We start from the raw sequence: 21,678 nt of genomic DNA on the forward strand, positions 1-21,678 counted from the left end.
TATTTATTGTGTATAAAAAAGCATCCAAATTTTCAACATCAACTGGTTTTTGGTGTACAAAGTCTAAAAAAGAACATCAGAAATAAATTCCCTGTGAACTACAATGAAAATACCAATAGCACTCTACAAAAAAAATCTTGACTTCAATGATCACATCTAAAGCAGTCTGCACACGTGACAGTAGCATGTTCCATACACATGCATCGCTTACACTGACACCACATGTCTTTTGCTTTCCTGGCCTTCTTGTAGGACATCTTGACATCTCAGAAGACTTGCTCATTTTTCAGGAGGTTCTTATTATATTATACAGTGTTTAGTTAACAGGAACATAAAATATCAACAAAATAAATTATTAAATTTTTAATATGTGCTGTGCATTTAGAATAAACATCAGTATTTTCACATCAGCTGTGTACTTCCTTAAAAGACCTAAATGATAACATCAAAAATAAATTCCTATATGAACCACAATGAAAATACCAGTAGAACTCTACCACAAAATAAGGTTTGCTTCAACTGTCACACCCAAGGAAGTCTTCATATATGACAACTGCATGTTCCATACACGTTTCCTCTACACTGACAGCATCTATGTTTAGCTTTCTTTTCCTATGTGGCAATCTTGTCACCTCTTTTCTTGTTTTGTCAGGAGCTTCCTATTACATTGTACAAGATACACTTAGCAGGGAAATAAAATGTTAATAAAATACAGTATCAAGTATGTAATGAGTACTTAGAATAGAAATCAACATTTTCACATCAGCTGTGTACTTCCTTACAAAACCTAAAAGACAACATCAAAAATAAAAACCTATGTGAACTACAATGTAAACACAAACAGAAGTCTACCACAAAAATAAGCATTGCTTCAGCTGTCACACCCAAGGCAGTCTTCACACATGACAACTGCACGTTCCATGCACAAGTATCATTTGCACTGATAGCACATATGTGTTGTTTTCCTGTACTTTCTTGTTGGACACAGTTGACGTCTTTTGTGTTTTCCTGTTGTCATAGTAGGACTTTGTGATGCTGCACCTTCCTGCTCACCTGTCAGCTCATCAGTGTGCACCAAAATTTTTTTGCATAGCTCTCTGGGAAGGAACATTTTGCTTTTCATCTGCCATAAATATTCTCTTATGAGCTCTAGTCCCATTCTTAGGAAAATTTTGTGATATTTTTCACTTGTTATTTTCTTCATAAACTGTCAAGCTCTTTGTGGCACATATGTTTAGTCTTGAGTAAAACACACCATTACTTTGTGTTTCAAACAAACACACATGCTTTGTGTTTCAAGTGGCATCAGAGTTGCTGCATAACTGGTCAATAACATCTACTCCACATTTGGTTTTGTTGAACATTTCCATCTCAGGCTTCCATTTTGTTGAGGTTTCCCTGTCATGGTGAAATGTGGACATCAGCAGTACCAGTTTGCTGTTCTTTGCCATACAGGAGGCCAGTGTTACATCTTTCTGAAATTCAGAGGTTATACTACACAATTCCCTGTTTCGAAATTGCAACATTTCATTTGAAATTTCTGCTTTGCTCCTGTGTGCAGTTCCTGTGCTGGTCAACTTGTGCTCTATTAGCAAATGTAACATCAACTGGAAACTGGTAAACCAGTTGTCCAGTGTCACATTCTGATTAGTTTAGGAGATAGGAGCAACAAGTCTGTTCACAACATCATTCGGTTTAGTACTGTAAAAATAAGGACCCGACGGCTGAGTTCCAGGATAAATGTCTGAATTGAAAGCATAAGAAGTCTTCAGATCTACAAGGGCATAAATTTTTATGCCATATTTTGACCAATGCTTTTCCATAAGTCTTTTACATTCCTGTGATGACCATGAGAAATCTGTGTTAAGTACAGCAGGCCTATGAATGCTTTCAGTTCAGCTAGTGAAGTGTCACAGTAAATACGTTTTTTAATATGGCTGTTGGTGCATACAGAACATTTTACTTGCATTTCAGCCTTTGTGTATTTCACAGCATCTTATAGCATTTCATCTGTTACAGTTTCTAGCATTGAATGACAGTGCTGGCATTCTGTTCAATACATTTCATTCCTGCCAAGACCCTTACTATATTTTCAGACCTAGTTCATTATTTTTTTTTTTTTGTACCAGGAATCGAACTCATGACCTTGCACTTGCTAAGCATGCGCTTGTGCCGCTGAGCTATATCTCCAGCCAGACCTAGTTCTAATATTGGATGGTTCCGCTTGGTTGCATGGCCATTTTGCAACATTTCAACTAGTCAAATATGTGCCCACACTGTTGTTTTCTTCACCATCTGAATCAAGGAGGTCTGCATTTCCTGTGTCTGTATCAGTGGATTTTTGGTCCACTTCACTGTCACGGGAACTTTGGTTCACATGGCCAAAGTCAAAGTTGTCATCATCATCGTCCACCCACACCACTCCTCTGTTATGAAGCCATTTCACCATAATGGATCATTTTCATCATCCATACATGAGTAATCTGATGATTCACTTTTGACCTCCTCCAAAACTTGCAAATCTGGTTTTTCATATGCCATTGTACTGAATTGGGCTACTTCTACCAGAAAAATCAAAAGAAAACTTTTAAAACAAATCCTGGAGTGATGTGGGTCTATTGGACCCTCTGTGATGCTTGGTTAAACATACACAAAACCAGTTAGATGAAGCATAATAATGGGTCCAAATCCTCTTTTGCCACTTTTGCCACATGCACATTCCTTGGTGTTCATCATACCAGGTGGGTAAACACCTACGTTGCTTCCTATATCCCCAAGAAAAAGGTACTGAGATGCACAGCTGGCTACTATAATGCTAAAGTACAAATTTATAGTAGAAAAGTAAGGGAGGGTCTGCTGTACTCAAGTTTATGTTCTAAGTTAACTTAATCACACATGAAAATACCTCTCCAAATAAGACATCATTTACATATTTCATAGATTAGTATCTGCTATCTTTGGGAGCAGTTCTTCAGCCTACTATGTTATACTCTACTTTTATCAGAAAAAGCAACATTCATTTTAGGAAATTAATTTTGTTCAGATTAATCCAGATAATAGTATTACATCCAAAGAAGGAGAAGGTTGTTGATTTTGAGTTTTTAGGGAGAGCAGTTTAATTATATATTGAAATCATTTATTTATATATCCAACTCCTTTATTAAGGTAGAAGCTTTCTGAAGACAGGATTTGTGCTTCTTCTACTCATTTTTATATTTCTTTTCCCTGTTCTTGGGCTGCCAGGAAGTGTTTTAGGTGTTACTTAGTAAATTGTTACTTTTCTGACAAATGGGTTGATCCTGCAATGCCTTGTGAAGTGTCTCTTGAGGCAAAAACAAAACAAAACAAAAAACTAGTACTGGCTACAGGCAAAGGCAGATGGGCTGTGAGATCAAGGTGGCCGCAAGGAGTGGGCAGTAGCCAACTGCCTTGATTTGTCTCCTTCCTTTAACACTGGGACTCCAGTGATGGGCAAACCAAGGTGATAGGTCATCCAGCCAGGAACCCAAACTGGAAGGGCTTAGCAAGGGCTGCATCACAGTCCTACATCCTGTTCTGGAACTGTGACCCATATGTGGCTGGCTGACATTTTCAAGCACAAAGTGAAATACTTGCATTCAGCAAATGTGTATTGGGCACCTACTATGTACACCTGGTGGCAAACTTCTAGGGGCTGGAGATTTCATGGTAAGGAAGACAGGTACAATCCTTGCTTTAGGGAAGCTTCCATTTTATGGAGGAGAGGGATAATAAACACATGTAAGGTGCAGGTCTATAATGAGAACTGTTAAAAACTGTAAAGAAAAATAACAATGTTGGGGAGAGAATGGTGAGGTTTTTTAGGTAGAATAATCAGAGGTCTCTGGGGTCTCTGACATTTGAACAGAGACAAGAATGAAAGGAAGAGACAGCTTATACAGATATCTGGGGGAGGGGCTGGGGATTTAGCTCAGTGGCAAAGCGCCTGCCTGGCAAGCGCAAGGTTGTGAGTTCGATTGTTGGTACCAGAAGAAAAACAAAACAGATATCTGGGGGAAGAGGGTACCAAGAAGAAGCAGAGGGAAAAAGACCCTGGTGGGGGATGTTGAAAATGAGAATCAATTCGTTGATGCAGATAATAAAACATTCAGATACCAAGAAATTGCAACAAGGCTTTTAGTTTTGCAAAAGGGCAGAAGCACCCCCAGCAAGGAGGTAGTAGGTGCCCGGGGCAGTGGGGAGGTGGGGTATTTAAGGCCTGATACATGAGAGGCAGCTATCGAGTCAGTTCACTGGCTGAATTTAAAGGCTCACAATCTATCTAGGTTGGCTAGTTTCAGGGGCAGGAGAGCAAGAGCCAAAGGGTTACTGAGGGGAAGGAGGAATGGGAGGGGAGAGGGCATAGGGAAGAGAAAGTCCTTGGCTATTAATAAGCTGCCTTTGGTAAGGTGTGAGGGGGCAGCCGAGAGTAGACTAGCGTCTAAGAGGCACTCTAGTTTATATCCTTTGATAGAAGAAACAGGGCGGCAGTTTCTCACAGGGACATGCAAAGTAGGGGGGAGCTTGAGGAAGCCAGTATGGCCAGCACACAAAGCAGAAGAAATAGGGAGTAGAGGAATTCACGGACGGCCAGATCTTCCAGCAGTACTTGTTCCCACAGTCTACCAAGGACACTTGGGTAAAAATTGCAAGGATGAACAGTGGTTGCCCTTGGAGACTGGGGATCTACAGCTAGAAGGAACTTTCCTCTGCAGATATTTTTACCTGCTTTTTTTTCCCCCTTTGAAACAGGGTCTTGCCGTATAGCCCAGCTGGCCTAGAATTCACATTGTCCAGGCTGGTCTTAAACTCATGATTCTTCTGCCTGAGCCTCTCAAGTGCTAGAATTACAGACATGTGCCACTAAGCCTAATTTTTTCTTTAAAAATCATATATGTATTACTTTTCTGAAAATCTGGTTAGTGGTTTAATTTAAAATAAAAGTGGTTTTATAACTTTTAATACTGTAATTAATAAAACTCACAGTGCAGCAAGGGTGCAGTTGGGAAGGACAGCTGTAGGCTGTTCGTGTTGGGCCACTCCAGCGACAAGGCTGTGCAGGCTGCAGGACTTGAGCCACGGGCAGTGGTGACTTTGGGGAAACAGAAGTCCAGAATAAGGGCCCTACCAGATCCGGGAGCCTGGCCGTCACCAGAATACTCAAATGGAGAAAGTGGGTTTTGCTGATGCAGATGGGAAGAGAATTCATCCCAGATAACTGTATTTTCAGATTTAACCATCAGTCAGATTGGCCTGGCTAATGTTGAGTGAAATTCTCTGCCATAGGGTGGGCATAGTTTCAACTTCCCTCTCCCAGTCGCCCCGTGATGGATTCTGCCATTCTACTGGGGGAACACAAGGTCTGAAACAGAAGTCTGCAGTGACCAGATCCATCCAGGAGAAACATGAGGATCTAGAGAGTTTCCAGATAGGATTGGGGTGGGGCAGGGAGCGGCTGTGAATAACGAAATGAACGCCAATCCCAACTGGGACTGCAAGCCTGCAGGGGTCTTGCCCCCGATGACTAACAGCTTCCTAAATATTCCAGAAACTTTCTATGGGGGAGAAACCTTCATTCCCTATCAGATTTTGTTTTAAGGAGTGGGGAGATGTAAAGCTTTGGAGAGCCCCATCCTGGCAGTGCAGAGATAGACTAGGGCTCCCCAGCCCGCCCCAGAGCACCACGGAAGTGGCGGCCACGCCCCACATTCCGCAGCCCTTCCCTTCAAGCAGAACCCCCTAGAGAAGTCTTTCCTGCCTTGTGGACCCAGGGTCCTCTCCTGAACCTGTTTTCTAGATAACAGCAAAAGGGGAAAGAGGAAGGTGTCAGGGTGCTTTCTGACCAGCCCCGCAACATACTCTCTGTACCGAGGATCACCCAGTGGTCCTGTACACTGAGCTTTTTTATTTTGAGGCAGGATCTCAAATTTGCAGTCCTCCCGCCTTGGCCTCCCAGGAAGCTAGGATTACAGGAGTGGGCCACGGTGCCAGGCCCCAGGGGCCCCACTGTTGCCTCTACTCCGCCATCCTCCTTACCTCACAAAGCAGGATGACAGCAGAGATCATGCCCAGGCTGTGTCTGGGGACTGGCTTGCAAACCCACCCAAAGGCTGGGACATCTGTGACTGTAACCCTGCCGGTCCTACCTGTCTCCCCGAGTCTGTTTTGGGAAGGAGACCTCAAGTTTTCCACGTGGAGAGTTTTGATTGCCCTTTAAAAATGATGGGCTTCTGTGTACCTATTTCACTTTAATTGAATAAAAAAGGCAAACAAGAAAACACTTGGCAAACAAATCCCTGGTACAGCACCCCACGCAGGGAGCAAGACCTGACATTCTCACAAGGAGGCTGCCCACAGCGAGCGGCTCTGCCCGTCTCATATACTGGCATACACGGTGGTGCCCTCCGCTGGGGCTGGGCGGGCAGGAAGGGCAGGGCCGGGCTGGGGCAGGACCTCGGAGTTTTCCTGTGAATCAAAACAGCAGTGTGGCTTGGAAGAGGGCCTGCAAAGAGAAGGTGCCCAGTCGGGTTGCTTGCCTTCCACCGTTAGTGAAAAATAAGTGTCTAAAAACTCTCAGGACTAAGAGTATGACGTTCAGTATTTAAACCCAGTCCAGCAAGTGTCAGCTAAAGACTTGAATAGAGATAAACGCTATTGAGAAACTGTGAGTTAGGACCTCAGTTTTGGTTGTATTGCAGGGAGTAATATTTATCAAATTAATGACCATAGTTTATAGTGACACCTGGCGTTATGTACAAGTTTGCAGCAGGAAATACAAGATTGTCAGTGACACGCCTGCGGATTAAAGACCATAAAGATTGATCAAGCCTATGCCTGGTGTTGTGGCACGCACCGGTAACCCCAATATTATCTCTCAGTTAAAACAGAAAGATGCCGTTCCCATCCCTTAGACCTGGTAGCGCTGTTGCGCCAGCCCTGGAGGGGCCCTGGGGTCTAAGAGTGCAGGACAAAGTCTCAGAGTGGGGTGCAGGGATCTCTGGGCTCTTCCCAGAGACAGCTGCCTCCATGCAGCACCCCAGGCAGATGAGAGGTGGACATGGGCCAGGGGGCAGTCACAGTGCCTCCCAAAGAAGGCTCTAGGTGCACAGGGCAGCAAAACACTCATGCAACAACCAGAGAGCAGGCAGGCGAGGTCGCCTGGTCTCCGGGACGGAGCTCGGACCCCTGCTGAGGGGGCATGTCTTCCCCGCTTCCTGGCATGAAGTCAGGCAGCAGCTAAGTACTGGAGCTGACAGCACAGTCGCAGGCTGGATGGAGGGATGGAGAGGGCATCTACGAAGACAGCTGGAGGAGCAGACGTGTCATCTCACCCTCCCAGTGTGAGTCTGTGACTGTCTGCCATGCAGGACACACCCAGGATCCTACATATTCTTTCCCAGACATGTGACAACCGTCTGAGGACGCTACAGACTCAGGCAGCCCGTGTGTGCGCACTGCCAGACACTTGTCATCTGAATCCTCAGAAACACTGGCTGGTTGGTAGTTCTCAGAGAAGAGCGTGCCCCTTACAAAGGTGGTCTCCAGGCGTGCTTGTGAGGCTGGCTAGAGGACCAGGGTCTGAAGACCAGTACATGGGGGTGGGCGTCCACACTCCCTGTATTCACTCGGTCGCTCATGTTCTTCTCTGCAGGAGGCAGTGTCACATTGCCCAGAAGAAGTCCAACTGGCCCGAATCCAAAATGTCATCCAGAAGCTTCCACGCTGCCATTATAGGTAAGAATCCTTGGGGAAAGAAATGCACAGCCCCTTAGCATAGCTTCAAGGGGCCAGGTATGTGTTAAAACAGCAGACTCGGCAGGCAGTAGCTTTCCTGGGGGCATTTCAGAATCAGTGAGCAGGTCACTCTTTCTAAAATGAGTTGGTGCCTCACGAAGGACAGGGGCAGCAAAGGGCAGCCTGAGTGCAGTCGCTGCTAGTGTGCTCGTCAGAATCGCCCCGGAAGTCATTCCAGCCAACAAACCAGCCCTCTGGTGACGTCCTTGGTTTTTACGTAGATTTGTAGCCCAGCCAAATCTGTGGAAACCCAGGTAGCTTTCAAACAGGGGGTGACTGTGGCTCTTCAGCAGTTGGCTGGCTGATCTCTGCTTGCTCCTCAGGGTCCCCTCTTCAGCATCTGCGTCCTCTCATTTCATTCTCACAGCTGAGCCCCTACATGTACCGCCTTCTCCAGTGCCCCCCCTCCCCACTGCCCCGTCCCTGCCTGACTTCTGCTAGGGGCAGATTGCGATGTGGTGTAAGAACGAACTCCTTAGCAGTCACAAATGTCGTTCATCCATGACACGAGCTTCCTTACCTATAGCTGGAACTTTTTATTTTTCCAAAAGCCTAAATAAAGCCTGTTTCAAAATAGAGGCGCACTTCCATTTGCGGAGAAGGAGAAGCAAGGGACCGCTGGGAACCCTCAGGCCCTGGGCTCTGGGGCTCCCTGGTTCTAGCCCTGGCTGATGTTCTCTGGGCCTCAGCTGACTCCTGACAAGACTGATCCTTGTCCCCCACCCCACCCGGGGCCAGTGTGCCATGGCCAAGAAAATGACTTCTACCAATCTCGGTACCTTCCCAATATTCCTTCAGAGTCCCTAAGACAGAAATAGAGATGCTTACACTCAAAATTAGAAATGATCTTCAGATGTCAGGCTTCGCACAGGCACTGAAGTTCCATACTTTGTCAAAATGCACGAACGAAATGAATCCTTACAGGACCCTGGAATACCTGATCCGACACCTTGCCCATATCGCCTCCTTCAGCAGCAAGACCAACATGCACGCCAGGAACCTGGCCCTGGTGTGGGCTCCGAACCTCCTCAGGTAACGAGCACACGGTCACCTGTTCACCACCCCTCGGGCACAAGCAGGGATGGAAACGAAGCCTAGAGCTTCCAGACTCCCTAGAACACACACCTGCCGCTGAGTGCTCTTTAATGGTGCCTGTGAATTAAAGGTAGCTTTAGGGGCCTGAACTCCTTGTTTGCTAACTTGGAAACTTGGAATCCTAAAGCCATTTCCTGGCCATAATCACAGTGTGGCTAACATTATGCATCTGTATGTTACAGTTGCATAAAAAGGCCTTTCCTGTGGGGGTTGGGGCGCATTAGCTTTTCTTGTCTTTAGTGGAGTCACAGTTGACCTTACTTGAATCTGCTGCCTGAAATGATGACCTGTCCCGCAATGGGACAGTGGGAGAAGGGGCTCCTAAGAAAAAAAGTCAGCCCCTGAACATTGATGGGGTGGTGTGTAGAGGCTCACAATTATAGTATCTGGTAACTTGGAGTTTATTTGGCGGGCTGGCTTTGCAGCCTTTGGAGAGAGATCCTTTAATTGGTCACAACTAGTTAAAGTATTCTACGAATTAACAACCTCTAAAGTCAGGAGAGGGGCCCACTGACTCCCTTACTGCTCGCGCTGTGAGGAAACTCACTCACCCAGGGAGGGTGTTTCTTCCATGGTCCAGGTCCAGAGACATCGAAGCGGCCGGCTGCAATGGCGATGCTGCCTTCCTCGCCGTGCGCGTACAGCAGGTGGTGATCGAGTTCATACTAAGCCACGTGGATCAGATCTTCAACAGCAGCACTCCTGGGTCTCTCGAGAAGGATGGTAATGCATCCCCCACCACCTACCCCACCAGCCTGTCCTTTCTTGCTCTCAGCATGAGGCCCATGACAAAGTGAGGGTGGGGTTGGTTGTGGTTCTGACACATGAGTGCGTTAGTGTCTGGGGATCATGCCTATGTGCATTCGCATGTGTGCAGCAAAGGGATGGTGTGTTTGCATGTGGCCAGAGCATGTTTCCAACCAGCTACATCCATGGGCTATCCCTCAATGTGATGTGATGCGGTAGAACTGAAGTGATTTTATTTATTGAGTTCTGAAAGTTTTTTTAGTTATTACCTAAAGGGACTAGCAACATTCTTCTTAATGATTAGGTTTCATCTTTACTTGCACTCTAATATTTCAGAGGATTCTTATGACTTTACCTGAAAGTGTGGGGGGTTGTTTATTTTTTGAGACAAGGTCTTGCTGTGCAATTCGGGGTGGCTTTGAACTACTATGTAGCCCATGCTGTCTTTAAACTTGCAGTGATCCTCCTGCCTCAGCCTCCCTAGTGCTGAGATTACAGGCATGTGCCACCATGCCTGGTTTTTTGTCTTAAAGGATTTGTTCTCATACATATATTCAGAATGCATTTTCTGCATTGGTGGTTCAGTGATAGAATTCTTACCTGCCAGAATGCATTTTCTTGGCAAGCATTTCCCACGGAGTAGGAGAACTATATCTGTAAAATATTATCTGATATTTTGATAACAAAAAATTGTTATCTGATTAAAATATTCTTTTCCAGTTAGCTAAATATGGTTGGGCAAACCAATACAATTGTCCATATAATCTATTGCAATTATCATCAAGTTTAGCTATAACTGAGAGAGTATGGGCACCAAAGCTAGGTCCTTGTGGCTCTAAGTCCCCACATTATCATGTATATTGTATGCATGGAGCCATGAATGCATTTTAGCTCCTTTTCTGTTCCCCTTCCTCCTCCATCTTTAATGCCAACTTAATGGCTCTCAAAGCTGCTGACGGAATGCGATCTACGCAGCATCACCGAGAGAAATTAGGGAGTTCCCACGATGTCATAAACACATCTCCTCTAACAGCGCCAACTAGAGTGCTGAAGGACTTGTTATGTACAGGCTCCAGTTGTGTGGGTGTCTCATTCAATCCAGCACCTTCGTTTGATAAATGAGAGTGCTAAGGCCAGAGAGACTGTGAGGTCTTCAAGATTCATTAAAAAAAAGTAAGTAGGTTGCTTTGCCTAGCACCAAGCTCCATCAGAGAGATAGCTGGTGCCTTGCTGTTGTGCCTTTGCTGACTTCTCTCAAGGGAAGCACAGAGCCTCGTCTGTGCCTTTGCAGTGGCATAACAAATGACACACGCCACCTGCTGGGCTCTGTGGCCCCTTGGGCATGCATAGTTGTAGTAGACACACCTGGCTATGAGGTCAGATTGAGCCCTTCTCTGTGCTACCTGGCTTAGAACCATCATGCTGAGCCCAAGTTCTGACAGTTGGCACGAGGCAGGGAGTTGGGGAGGAAAGAATTTATTGTAGAGATTGAAATGCAAGGTTCATCTGGACTTTGGGCATCCAAGGACAAGGACTAAGCTGTAAAGATACTATTGTGGAACAGCTGTAAAGATGCTATTGTGGAACAGCTGTCATAAACCGAGTCCTCTGTCTCATGAAGTTGAAGAATGAAATTGTGGACAGAAAGGAAGGTAAAGGGGAAGTATTTATTGGGAACACAAGAGGAAAAAGAGCTCTTGGTGGGCACCCAGGAAGGCTCCTAGAAAGTAGGGGGCCACCCAGTACCTCGGTCCAGAACTTTTTATGAATAAAGAGAACAGGAGAATTGCTATTTATTTAGTGACCACTTATCACAGGCAGCTGTGTGGGTTTAAAGCGGCCAACTGGAATTCAGGCTCTCTAAACTACTTACTCAGCATGCAGTTTGAAGGAAATTGAGATTTTTAAAGAAAAACTGATTGCTCTGCACTTTTAAGTGGAGTTTAGTAGAGAGGAGCTATAACTCCTTTAGCAGGGAGGGGTTATGTCCCATGTTGCCTGAAGACTTCCTCATTCCAAGTCCTACTTTTATTGCCTATTCTTATTTTAATTCTGAGCAGTGTGAATGATCATCCAACTCCAACTCAGGCCCTTTCTCTAGCTCGATGCCTGTTCATAAGCTAACTAATTAAACTGTCTTTTACATTAAAAAAAAAGAGTAAGTAGATATTGAGTATCTCATATATGCAGGTATTGTCCTAGACACTGAGGACACATCAGTTCACACAATGGCAAAGACCCTGCCTCACGAAGAGATACGGTCTGGTTGGGAAGAAAAGTGATAGGTTTTACCAGTAAATATATTTTCACTTCCAAGACCATACATACCGAGAAGAAAATAATGCAATGGTCAGTGACTTGGGGGAGGTGTTACTTTGGGACACTGTGGTCATAGCTTCAGAAGAAATGTTCCTCAAAGGGAGACCCCCGTGACACAGGGAAGCAGTCATGTGAGAATCTGGCGGACAGCTATCCCAAAGAGAAGGAATAAAAGCTTTGAGGTAGAAACAGGCTTGAAGTGTTACAGAAAGTGAGCCAGTGTGGCTACAGCCACTGTAGGTCTCCAAAGTGGGGTGCTCCACCTAACTGGGTACCAAAGACCAAAGTTCTGAGGTATTAGGAAGTATTAGGAGAAACTATTAGGATTTTTTTCATTTATTTTTCCTCTTCCATTGTTTTGGTCAGCTTTTCATTGCTGGGACACAATGCCCAACATCTGTAATTTAAAGGCAAAATGATCCAATCCGGCTCATGTTTTCAGAGGACAGTCTATGGCTGGCTGGCGCTAAGGCAGGAATAGCATGGCGGAAGGGTGTGGTAGAGCACAGCTGCTCAGTGGATGGTGGCCAGGAAGCAGAGTGTGGGACAGTGCTGGAGAGGAGGGGGCAAGGGACCATCTGTGGTACCACAGTCATACCGCCATAACCCCCCAGGCTCACCCGGAAGCATGCTTTGTAATGCCTTGGGCATTTCTTAATCCAGTCAAGTTGACATATCATTAACCATCATGTATATTTTATATCATAATTATTATTTTACCTAAGTTTTCTAGTCTACAGAATACTAATACAGTGGTATATGTGTATCATTTATAAAGTGCATGCACGTATAAAGGGAATACACATTCAAAAGTTTTTACCTATCATTTTGTAGATCCCTGAGTCATTGGGCAGAGTGGAAAGGCCAAAAAGAGGAAAGATCCTGGCAGGTCTGCTGAATCCGCTTTGTTCTCAGCAAAGCACTGGGGAAGTGAGGCAAAGCTTGGGCAAGCACTGGGGGACTGGGAGGTGGCGAGTGTAGGACCTGAGTGCTCTGGCTGCTGCCTTCCAAGAGCCTAAAAGGCAGCAAGGTTGGAAGCAGGGAGACCAAGTTAGGGAGCCAGCGTAGGAGTCAGGTGGGGCGTCATGGTGGCCTCTACTAGAGTGTTAGCAGTAGAAGGGAAGGTGGCTGGATCCAGGATATATCTTGAGGTAGAGTTGTATTAGTCAGCTTTCTCATTTCCGAGACACAATACCCGGCACCCACAACTTAAAGGAAGGAAGGTTTAATTTACCTGTCGTTTCAGTCCATGATTGGCTGGCTCCAACAGACGGACATCATGGCAGAACGCAGTGGCAGAGCAAAGCTGCTTGGTTCATGGTGCCCGGGAAGCAGAGCAGGGAAGACTGCCAGAGAAGAAAGGACAAGGAGCCAGATGTAGACCCCATGGCCACGTCTGCATGACCCAGCCAGACACCCCTCAAAGTGCACTTCACCAGTTTCCAGGGCAGGTCCCATGGCCAATCAACTCCATCTGAACTGCCCAGTTGCCAAGCTTGGTCACAACAATGCCACATCTGAGAGGGAGGCTACAGGGAGGGAGGGGATGAATTTGAAAAGAACTACTCCGGGTTTTGGCTCGCATCGGGGTAGTCCTTGGTGCCATTTCCTGACACGGGGAAGGTGGCAGTAGGTACCACTCTACAGGCAAGGTGTGTAAATCACAGGCTCTGTCTTGAAATGAGAAGTTAGAGGTTCCTAGGCAGAGACTACGGGTAAGACTCAGGTCCGGCCTCCTCCTGGAGTCTAGAGCTATGCACATGCATATGCTAATGCTCAGACTCCTGACCCCACAGTTTATCTTCTTCCTCTTGTCGCAGTTGCTCTCACAGTGTTTTACTTTTTTAAGGTTAATAAACAAGCAACGAAAATAAAAAACTATCTATGAACAAATATTAGGAGTAAATTAAACTTATTATTTTTATTTTTAAAAATTTTTATTAGTACACTTTTCAGGACACACATTCATCAGGGGAAACTGGTACATGTACATAACACATCTTTTTTTGGCGGGGGGGATCTTTTTGAGACAGGGTCTCGCTATGCAGTTCAGGCTGGCCTTGAGCTCACTTTGTAGCCCAGGCTGGTCTCGAACTTGCAACAATTCTCCTGCCTCAGCCTCCCGAGTGCTGGGATTACAGGCATATGCCACCACACCCGGCTAACATAACACATCTTAATGGAAGTAAATCAAATTTAAACATTTGTAATATCCTTTAAGTTAAGTTGGAAAAGTGGGTTAAGTTCAGAAACTGTCCTGAAATATTTTCAGGATCGCAGGATTATTTAACTACAGCCCTCCAGAATGACTGTTATGCTTACCCGCTAGAGAGTCCTGACTGTCACATGCTGTCTTCATTGTCTAAAAAACCCTTTTTAGTGGTTTAACTTCATTCTATCCGGAGAAGGACATGGTCTGCAAAGAAATGGTGCATGGCGCTGTTTTTTGACAACAAGAAGAGTCCCCGGACCAAAAATGATCTTGTAATCTCAGTTGGTCCAAATTACCAAGTCTCTTCATACTCTCAGAAGTCACAAGTAGCTGGCAAGGTCACCAAAGATGACACAGAAGCAAACTTTGACTTTCTGTTTTTTCCTTAAATCAGAATTTCTCAGCCTCAGCACGACTGATATCTAGTGCCAGATAATTCTTACCGTGAGGCCCTATTCTGTGCGCTCTGTGATGTTTAATAGGTTCCCGGGCTTCTCCCTACCACATACTGGTAGTGCTCAAGTACACATTTGCCACAACCAAAAATGCCTCCGGACAGTGCCACATGTCCTCTGCTGAAATGGGGAAAGGGGGACTATGCAAAATCACCCCAAATTAAGAACCACTGATGAGCTGGGCAGTAGCACATGCCTATAATTCCAGCACTCAGGAGCTAAGGTAAAAGGATTGTGAGTTCAAAACCTGCCTGGGCTACATAGCAAGTTCAAGGCCAGCCTGTACTATGTAGTGAGACCCTGTCTCAAAAAATGTGCCCCCCACTGAAAAAAGAACCATTGATGGAGAAAAGAAAGTTTTCTATCATTGATTGTTACATCACTTCCATAGAGTAGGAGAGGTTTGCTCCATCCACTAGAAGATGACCAGCAACAGTGCAGTGTGTCAGATGTGCTGCCCTGTAGTGATAGAAGCCTAGGTGTTCTGGGGTGAGTACAGGCTCCAACTGCCTAGGAGCATGTGTTCTCCAGCTGTGGGGAGGAGGGGCCAACTCCTGCCTTACCCAGCTGAGGTAGGCCACGTCTGTGACTGGACAGACATCCCCATCTGGCCAAAGTCCTAGGCAGAGTTTGGGGGGAGTAAAGACCCACTGCTATTACTCTGGATCACAGTAAGTGCCCGGTAGATATTTATTGGATGGATAGATGGTGCTGTCTGGAAAGTACTGAAAATACAGTTACCTCCTGAGGCCCCTATGTTTTTGGGAGTGTGGATTTTGTGCCTGAGTGTGTGTGCATGTGTGTGTTTGGTACTAGAATTGAACCCAGGGCCTTCACACTGAGCTACATGCTCAGCCCTTTTTTATTTTTTGTTTTGAGTCAGAGTCTTGCTAAGTCACTAAGTTGCCCTGGCTGGGCCAAAACTTGTGATCTTCCTGCCTCAGCCTCACAGAGTGCTGGGATTCCAGGCCTGCACTCTCACACTCAGCAAAATTGCCAGTTTTGTGGGTGCAGCCTCAGCCTCAGGTGCCTGAGAGAAACCCAGGTCAGCACCAGCCCCATCAGGAGGCCAAGCCAAGGGGTTGTGTGTGGGGAACCTGCAGGGCCTGCACGGCAGGCTCCTCCTGGACAGAGCTCTTCTCTTTCCCTTGCAGAAAACCAGCCCATCGTGAAGAGCCTCACCCTGCCTGCCCTGTCCCTGCCCATGAAGCTGGTGAGCCTGGAGGAAGCTCAGGCCCGCAGCCTGGCTACGAACCACCCGGCTCGGAAAGAGAGGAGGGAGAACAGCTTACCTGAGATTGTGGCCCCCATGGGTGCCCTCTTCCACACGGTCCTCGAGTTGCCGGACAGCAAGTAAATGCATTCCTGTGACATCGGGCGCGCGTGGGTGGCGGGATGGAGGTGGAGTGGGGGAGGCTCAAGGCATGAGGGCTCGGGAGTGATCTAGTGACTGTCGAGAAGTGTCCTGGAACACAAGGGAATCCAGAAGACAAGACCTTCCATCTCCTACTGTAGACCCTAAGCCCCAGGTTGGGGATGGGGCCACAGGGTCTCATCACAAGCTGTGATTAAATCCCTGACTTCTTAGACAGATTTCCTTACTGAAGGAAATCTGCACAAATAAAACCTTGACTTCGTCCACCTTAACCTCCACACCTGCCCCCCCATTACAAAAGGCATAGAGATAAATCTAAGACCGAGTGCAAATGGACAAATAGTGCCACTCGAGACTGAGAGCACTTGGGGGACACGGCTCCGGTTCCCTACCTCCCCGCTGCCTGTTCGTGCCATCCCTCCCTCCAAAGCAGAATGAGCTTCTCTGCATCATGAGACCTTCCGTCCTCACCCTCCCTCCCGCCTCCTGTCTTCATTGCACCCCCGCCTCTGCCCACCCCTCCCCGGCTCCCTCTCCAGAAGAGGTAGACTGGAGCGGGCGTCCTAATCGCTGAGCAGCCCTCTCACAGGCATGTCAGCCTGGCCGGTTGGTCAGCAAAGAGACGCGTGCAAACAGGTACCTGACGTCAGTGTCTTCCCCGAGAGGAGACGCAGGCTGTTTGGCTCCGGGGGCGCAGGCTGAGGCCGTTGCCCTGCACTGTCGCCTAGCCCGCTAGAGGTGTGTCACACCCGCGTGGCTCGGGACAACCCTCCATGTCTGTGTGCATCAAACCTGCTAGAACTGAGCGCACAGCACTGCTCCCAACTCGGTGGTGAATAAGCTTCCTTCCCAGGGATTGGGAAGACTCCTTGGAAGGAGTACTGAGTGCATTTTCTGTATGCTTTCGGCCCACAGCTGGGGTACACCAAACCCCAAGCTATGGCTCCCTTAAAGCATACCAAGGCCGTGTGCTTAAAAACAAACACAAGCCAAGTCCACATGAAAGCCAGGCACTCAGATCTGTTTCCGACTTATCATAAAGACAACTAAACCAGCCTGCAGTAGAGGTGTGTGCCTGCAGTCCCAGCACCCTGGGAGGCTGAGGCCGAAAAAATCACAAGTTTGAGTCCAGCCTGGGCAATGTAGCACCTTAGTGTGACCCTATCTCAAAAAAAAAAAAAAAGAAAAAGAAAAAAATCAAAAGGTCTGGGAATGTAGCTCAGTGAGAAGGTCCTGGGTTTAATCCCCAGTAGTACACACACACGCGCACACACGCATACACCCTACACCTAAAATCTGGATGTGCTTTGTGAGCCCTTCAGAGCAAAGACCCTCTGTGGGACCACAGGTTGCAGAGCTCCGCCCAGAGCTTTTCACAGTCTGGTGGGTGGACCTGACGCCCCGATGCTTGCCTCTGTGGTGACCCCTGGTGGTGCCAGGTGCTCCCAACCCAGCCTAGTGCTGCCCCCTCCTGCCCAAGTAGCTGGTGGGAGACAAAGCCCCAAGCACACTGGCCATCCTCTGCATTTCTCTGCAGTGACCACTGAGCCACCCCAGCACAGCAGGCCGGACCCTTCGGGTCTGCTTTCTCTTCCCTCACTTTTCCGTCCCTGAAGGTCTTCCCTAGCCTGCACCTTACCTGTGTACATCCCAGCAGTGTGGCCACCGTGCGGGGGACATGGCAGGATTAGGGTCTCTGCTCGTCACTGTTCACTTCTCTAAAAAAAAACAGGTATCTTTGAAAAGCTGGGACTGCAGCTCTTCCCAGAATTCAGAACTGTGATTTCTTGTGACTTTTGAGTCTCTCCCTAAACCCTGCTTCTGTTTGCCTCACCCTTATATCCTACAGCTTCGGTTCTGGCCCCAGGGGAAGGGTTCTTGGCTCTGACTCACGGTCTCTTTGGCACCTGGAGTCCCCAGACAGGGTGAGAGGAGAGTTGGATCACCTTGGATTGTACCGGGGAATTTCCTGAAATATCAGAGCCACTCGTTACAAAGAATATGATTCGAATCTTCCTTTTCAATTTAAGAGTTCCCCAGAAGCAACAAGTTAAATTAACCTCTTATGACTTGACTCTTTTAGGAGAAAGCTTTCCAGTAAATCAAAGAAGTGGAAATCTATATTTAACCTGGGTCGTTCTGGATCAGACTCCAAATCCAAGCTGAGTAGAAATGGGAGTGTATTCCTCAGAGGACAGCGGCTCTCGGGTAAGAAACGGCAGGACCCCATCTTCTGCTGCAGATGTTTCTTTCCTGGGTCTGTTTCTTAAGTCTTTGATTTGATTACACCAAAATCACCAGCTCTGCCAGGCACGGTGGCACAGCCTGTGATCCCAGCACTCTGGAAGGCTGAGGCGGGAGACTTACAAGCTTGAGCCCAGGCTTAATTTACAGATCTTACCTGGACTTGACCAGTTGTGCCACTGATGTCCTTTCTTCTGGCCCAGGATCTAATCCAGGAACCCGTATTACGTTTGGCTGTCAAATCTCTTTATCTCCTCTAGTCTGGGACTGTTCCTCAGTCTCTCTGGTCTTGATACTTTGAAGAGTATGAGTCATTTATTTTGTAGAACTGTACTTCAGTATGAATTTGTTTAATATTTTCCCATGGTTAGACTGTGGTTACAAATTTTGGCAGGAATTCTATGGAAGTTATGTTATTACTACCTCAGTGTGTAGTATCAAGAGGTACCTAATGTCAGTATCTTACTGTGTGTGAAGTTAACTTGGGTCACCTGATTAAAGTGCTATCATGAATTTTAGCATCCGTGGATTAGTTCTTGCCTACATAGTTATTACTGTGATTTTTCCAAATGGTCCTTTTCTAGTCATTGAAATTCTACTATGAAGAAGATCTGTCCCCTCCCTCTCAGGGGTGTGATTTTTAAATAGGGGTGCTTCCCCCATGGGATTGATTTCTGAGTTGTGAATAGAAATTGATGCAAGAAGGAAATGAAGGAACCACTGTACAATGAAGAATCTAACCAGTTCAGATGAATATTATGTCAGGAAAGGGGAGACGAAGGAAATCTTCCACAGTGGTTTATTAGTTTTACAACTGAAAGTATGCTATTTTTAATGGAGACAGTAATTATGAAAGCAAGTTGGACTGAAGAAAGGAAGCTACAAAAGATAGTTTTAGAGACAGATAAGGAAAATGTAGATAGAGATAATATTAGATGATATTAAGGAAATACAAATTTCCATAGTGTGCTAATGGTTCTTAGAAAGCTACACAAAAGTTGAAGTATTTAAGAAAGAAATGTCAAAATACTGAAACTCACTTTCAAATAATTCAATGAAGTATAGGTAAGCAGATAGATGCAGATATAAAATTAGATAAAGCAAACTGAAGTATAAAAATATTGAAACTCAGTTTCAAATAAGTCAGTGAAATATAGGTAGGTAGATGTAGATACATAAAATAGATAAAGCAAATGCATAGAAAATGTCCATAATTGTCAAAACTAGCTGTTAGTTTAAAAGTTAAAAGTTTAAAAGTCTGTCTTTAAAAGTTAAAAGCTGTTAAAGTTTCTGATTATTTGAAATTTTTAATAAGTATTGGGAAAGGAATTCCTATAGGAAAAATGAGAGGGGTATTTTTAAGGAGTTTCTTCAAACCCGGTGATGATTGCATACCAAGGGTCAAAAATTACAGATGTTAGAAATCTTGCTGTTTAACTCTTAGAGTAGTGAAGGATGTCACAGCGCATAGCAGGTACAATGATTTACACTATAAATAACAGTGAATCCAATTCAAGTGACTGATGAAGGGATTTAGTGGCTTCTACAACTGGACATCTGGATGTAGGCAAGGCTTCTGGCATGGAGTAATGTGGTAGCGTTGTCTCCATTGTTTTCCTCCCCACACTGGCTTCTTTTGCCGTGGCAAAGGTTTTGCCCTTGATTATCACTGTGTCTGAAGAGAAAGGACATCATTTCTGGTGGTTTTCTTCTAAGAACATGGTCCTTTCCCCTCCCATGGCTAAGTCACATGAGTCTCTATGGCCAGAGCAGGGCTGTGTGCTGATTGCCTTCAGCTGGGCTTCTGAGTCAATCTGACGTCATACCTGCGGAGGGCAAGAGGTTGTAGGAAGGGCAAAGGGGAAGTGGATTCTGGGGAGCAAGCTGTAACATTCATTGGACAGGGAAACGTATCTTTCACAAAACAAGAAGATAGCCCACATGAAAAGATAGGCTGCTCCCATTTGGCAGAACAGATACAAATAAAAAATTAGAGTTCTCAAAAAAAGAATAGGAGGGAAGAGTACCTGACAAGAAACTTTTGACCTATAATAAGAGGTTGCTTAAGTCCATCAACAAGAGGATTTCAGTTTCAGAATCAGCGGTACAGCGATGCAAGAGGCTTGCCAGTCATGATGCATCAAAAGCTAACAGAACAAAACAAATGGCAAAAATGGAATCAATGATTTGCCTTGACCATGATTTAGAAATAGTTCTACCGACATGTGGTTGTTACCAGGTGCAAACCTAAGGTGCAAGACCAAGAGTTTGTAAACTCACAGGACACCCAGCGTCCGTGCTTCGGAGTTGCCCACGGGCACATGCACTACCTCAGCATTTGGCCTCGGGTCTATGTGAGGCATATTTGTAATCTGTAAAAGCTCTCCAGGGGCTCCCCTATGCAGCCAGGTTGAAAGTCACAGGTCTAAGATCTTACAAACATGCTAAGCAGCCAGAGACAGAGAATTCAGCACACTGGTGGAGCTCTGATGGGGCGCAGGGGTCAAAGTGAAGAACCGTCAGTACCAGTGGTTCCCCGTGTCCATGACCGTTGTTTGACTTTCTACCAGAAGATCATTGCTGGAAACCCTGGGAACTAAAGACCACCAGCCTATGGTCATAATTCTAGGGAATCCACACTTTAAGGTAGGCCACTGAGCCCTATGACACAATCCACCATGGTGGCCACTGTGATACATAAGCTTGATATTTTCTCAAGGAAAAAGGCGAAATTAATGGAATAACATATGTGAGTAATATTTCATTCCATAACTAATGGCATTTTAAAAACTGATTCACTAAATAGTATTGGAGGTTTTATTAGGTAAGGAATGGGGAGAAGTTTGTTTAAATGTGTTTAGAAAATTGAACAGAGATAAGAAGTAAAGGGTAAGAAAAAATGAACCACTGACTGAGTTAAGGTGCATAAACTTTGTATCAAATGACAAAGTCTGGCATTTGAATTGATCCAATTTAGATTCTTTTGGCATGTTATCAAAATGAACTCCTGAGCAGAGAAATCCCAAAGCCATGGGGCTATAGTGGCGGTGGGCTTTTCCTTTAAGTGAAGTGGCCAAGAGAAAGGACTCAGGAACGCAAAAGCTGCCAGATAACGGGAGGGGAGGATGCACCTTGTGAGGCCAGACCAATGTCCCAGACATAAAAATGCAATCTAAATACAGCCATGGGCTAAGGAGTCCTGAGTTCTTAGTCACCACCCAAGAAAGAAGCTAGGGCATCCTTGGGGTCTGTGGCAGAAAGCTACAGCTCTGGTGTGCGGTTGTGCACACAGCCACGAGGAAGTGTGGTGTGAGGAAGAAGATCAAGGGGCCAGGCATGTAGCGAAGTGGCTGGAAGTGTGTGTTTGATGTACCCAAGGCCCTGAGTTCCAGAGTGAAAGAGAGGGAGGGAGGAACGGA

At 45.9% G+C, this 21,678-nt stretch overlaps 1 protein-coding gene across 2 annotated transcripts in view; it reads left to right on the plus strand.

Annotated features, from left to right (window-relative positions):
* Window positions 1–21,678, plus strand: part of Arhgap31 (Rho GTPase activating protein 31) — a 117,291-nt gene that overhangs the window by 72,537 nt on the left and 23,076 nt on the right. For both annotated transcript variants that reach the window (XM_005386442.2, XM_005386441.2), the window contains exons 4-8: window positions 7,670–7,752; window positions 8,737–8,844; window positions 9,488–9,630; window positions 15,795–15,993; window positions 18,099–18,223. In XM_005386442.2, the coding sequence (XP_005386499.1) occupies window positions 7,670–7,752; window positions 8,737–8,844; window positions 9,488–9,630; window positions 15,795–15,993; window positions 18,099–18,223 (658 nt within the window). The remainder of the gene's footprint in view (window positions 1–7,669; window positions 7,753–8,736; window positions 8,845–9,487; window positions 9,631–15,794; window positions 15,994–18,098; window positions 18,224–21,678) is intronic.

This window comes from Chinchilla lanigera, unplaced genomic scaffold, assembly GCF_000276665.1.
Source record: "Chinchilla lanigera isolate Chin_1 unplaced genomic scaffold, ChiLan1.0 scaffold00026, whole genome shotgun sequence".
NCBI classification, from domain to species: Eukaryota; Metazoa; Chordata; class Mammalia; order Rodentia; family Chinchillidae; genus Chinchilla; species Chinchilla lanigera.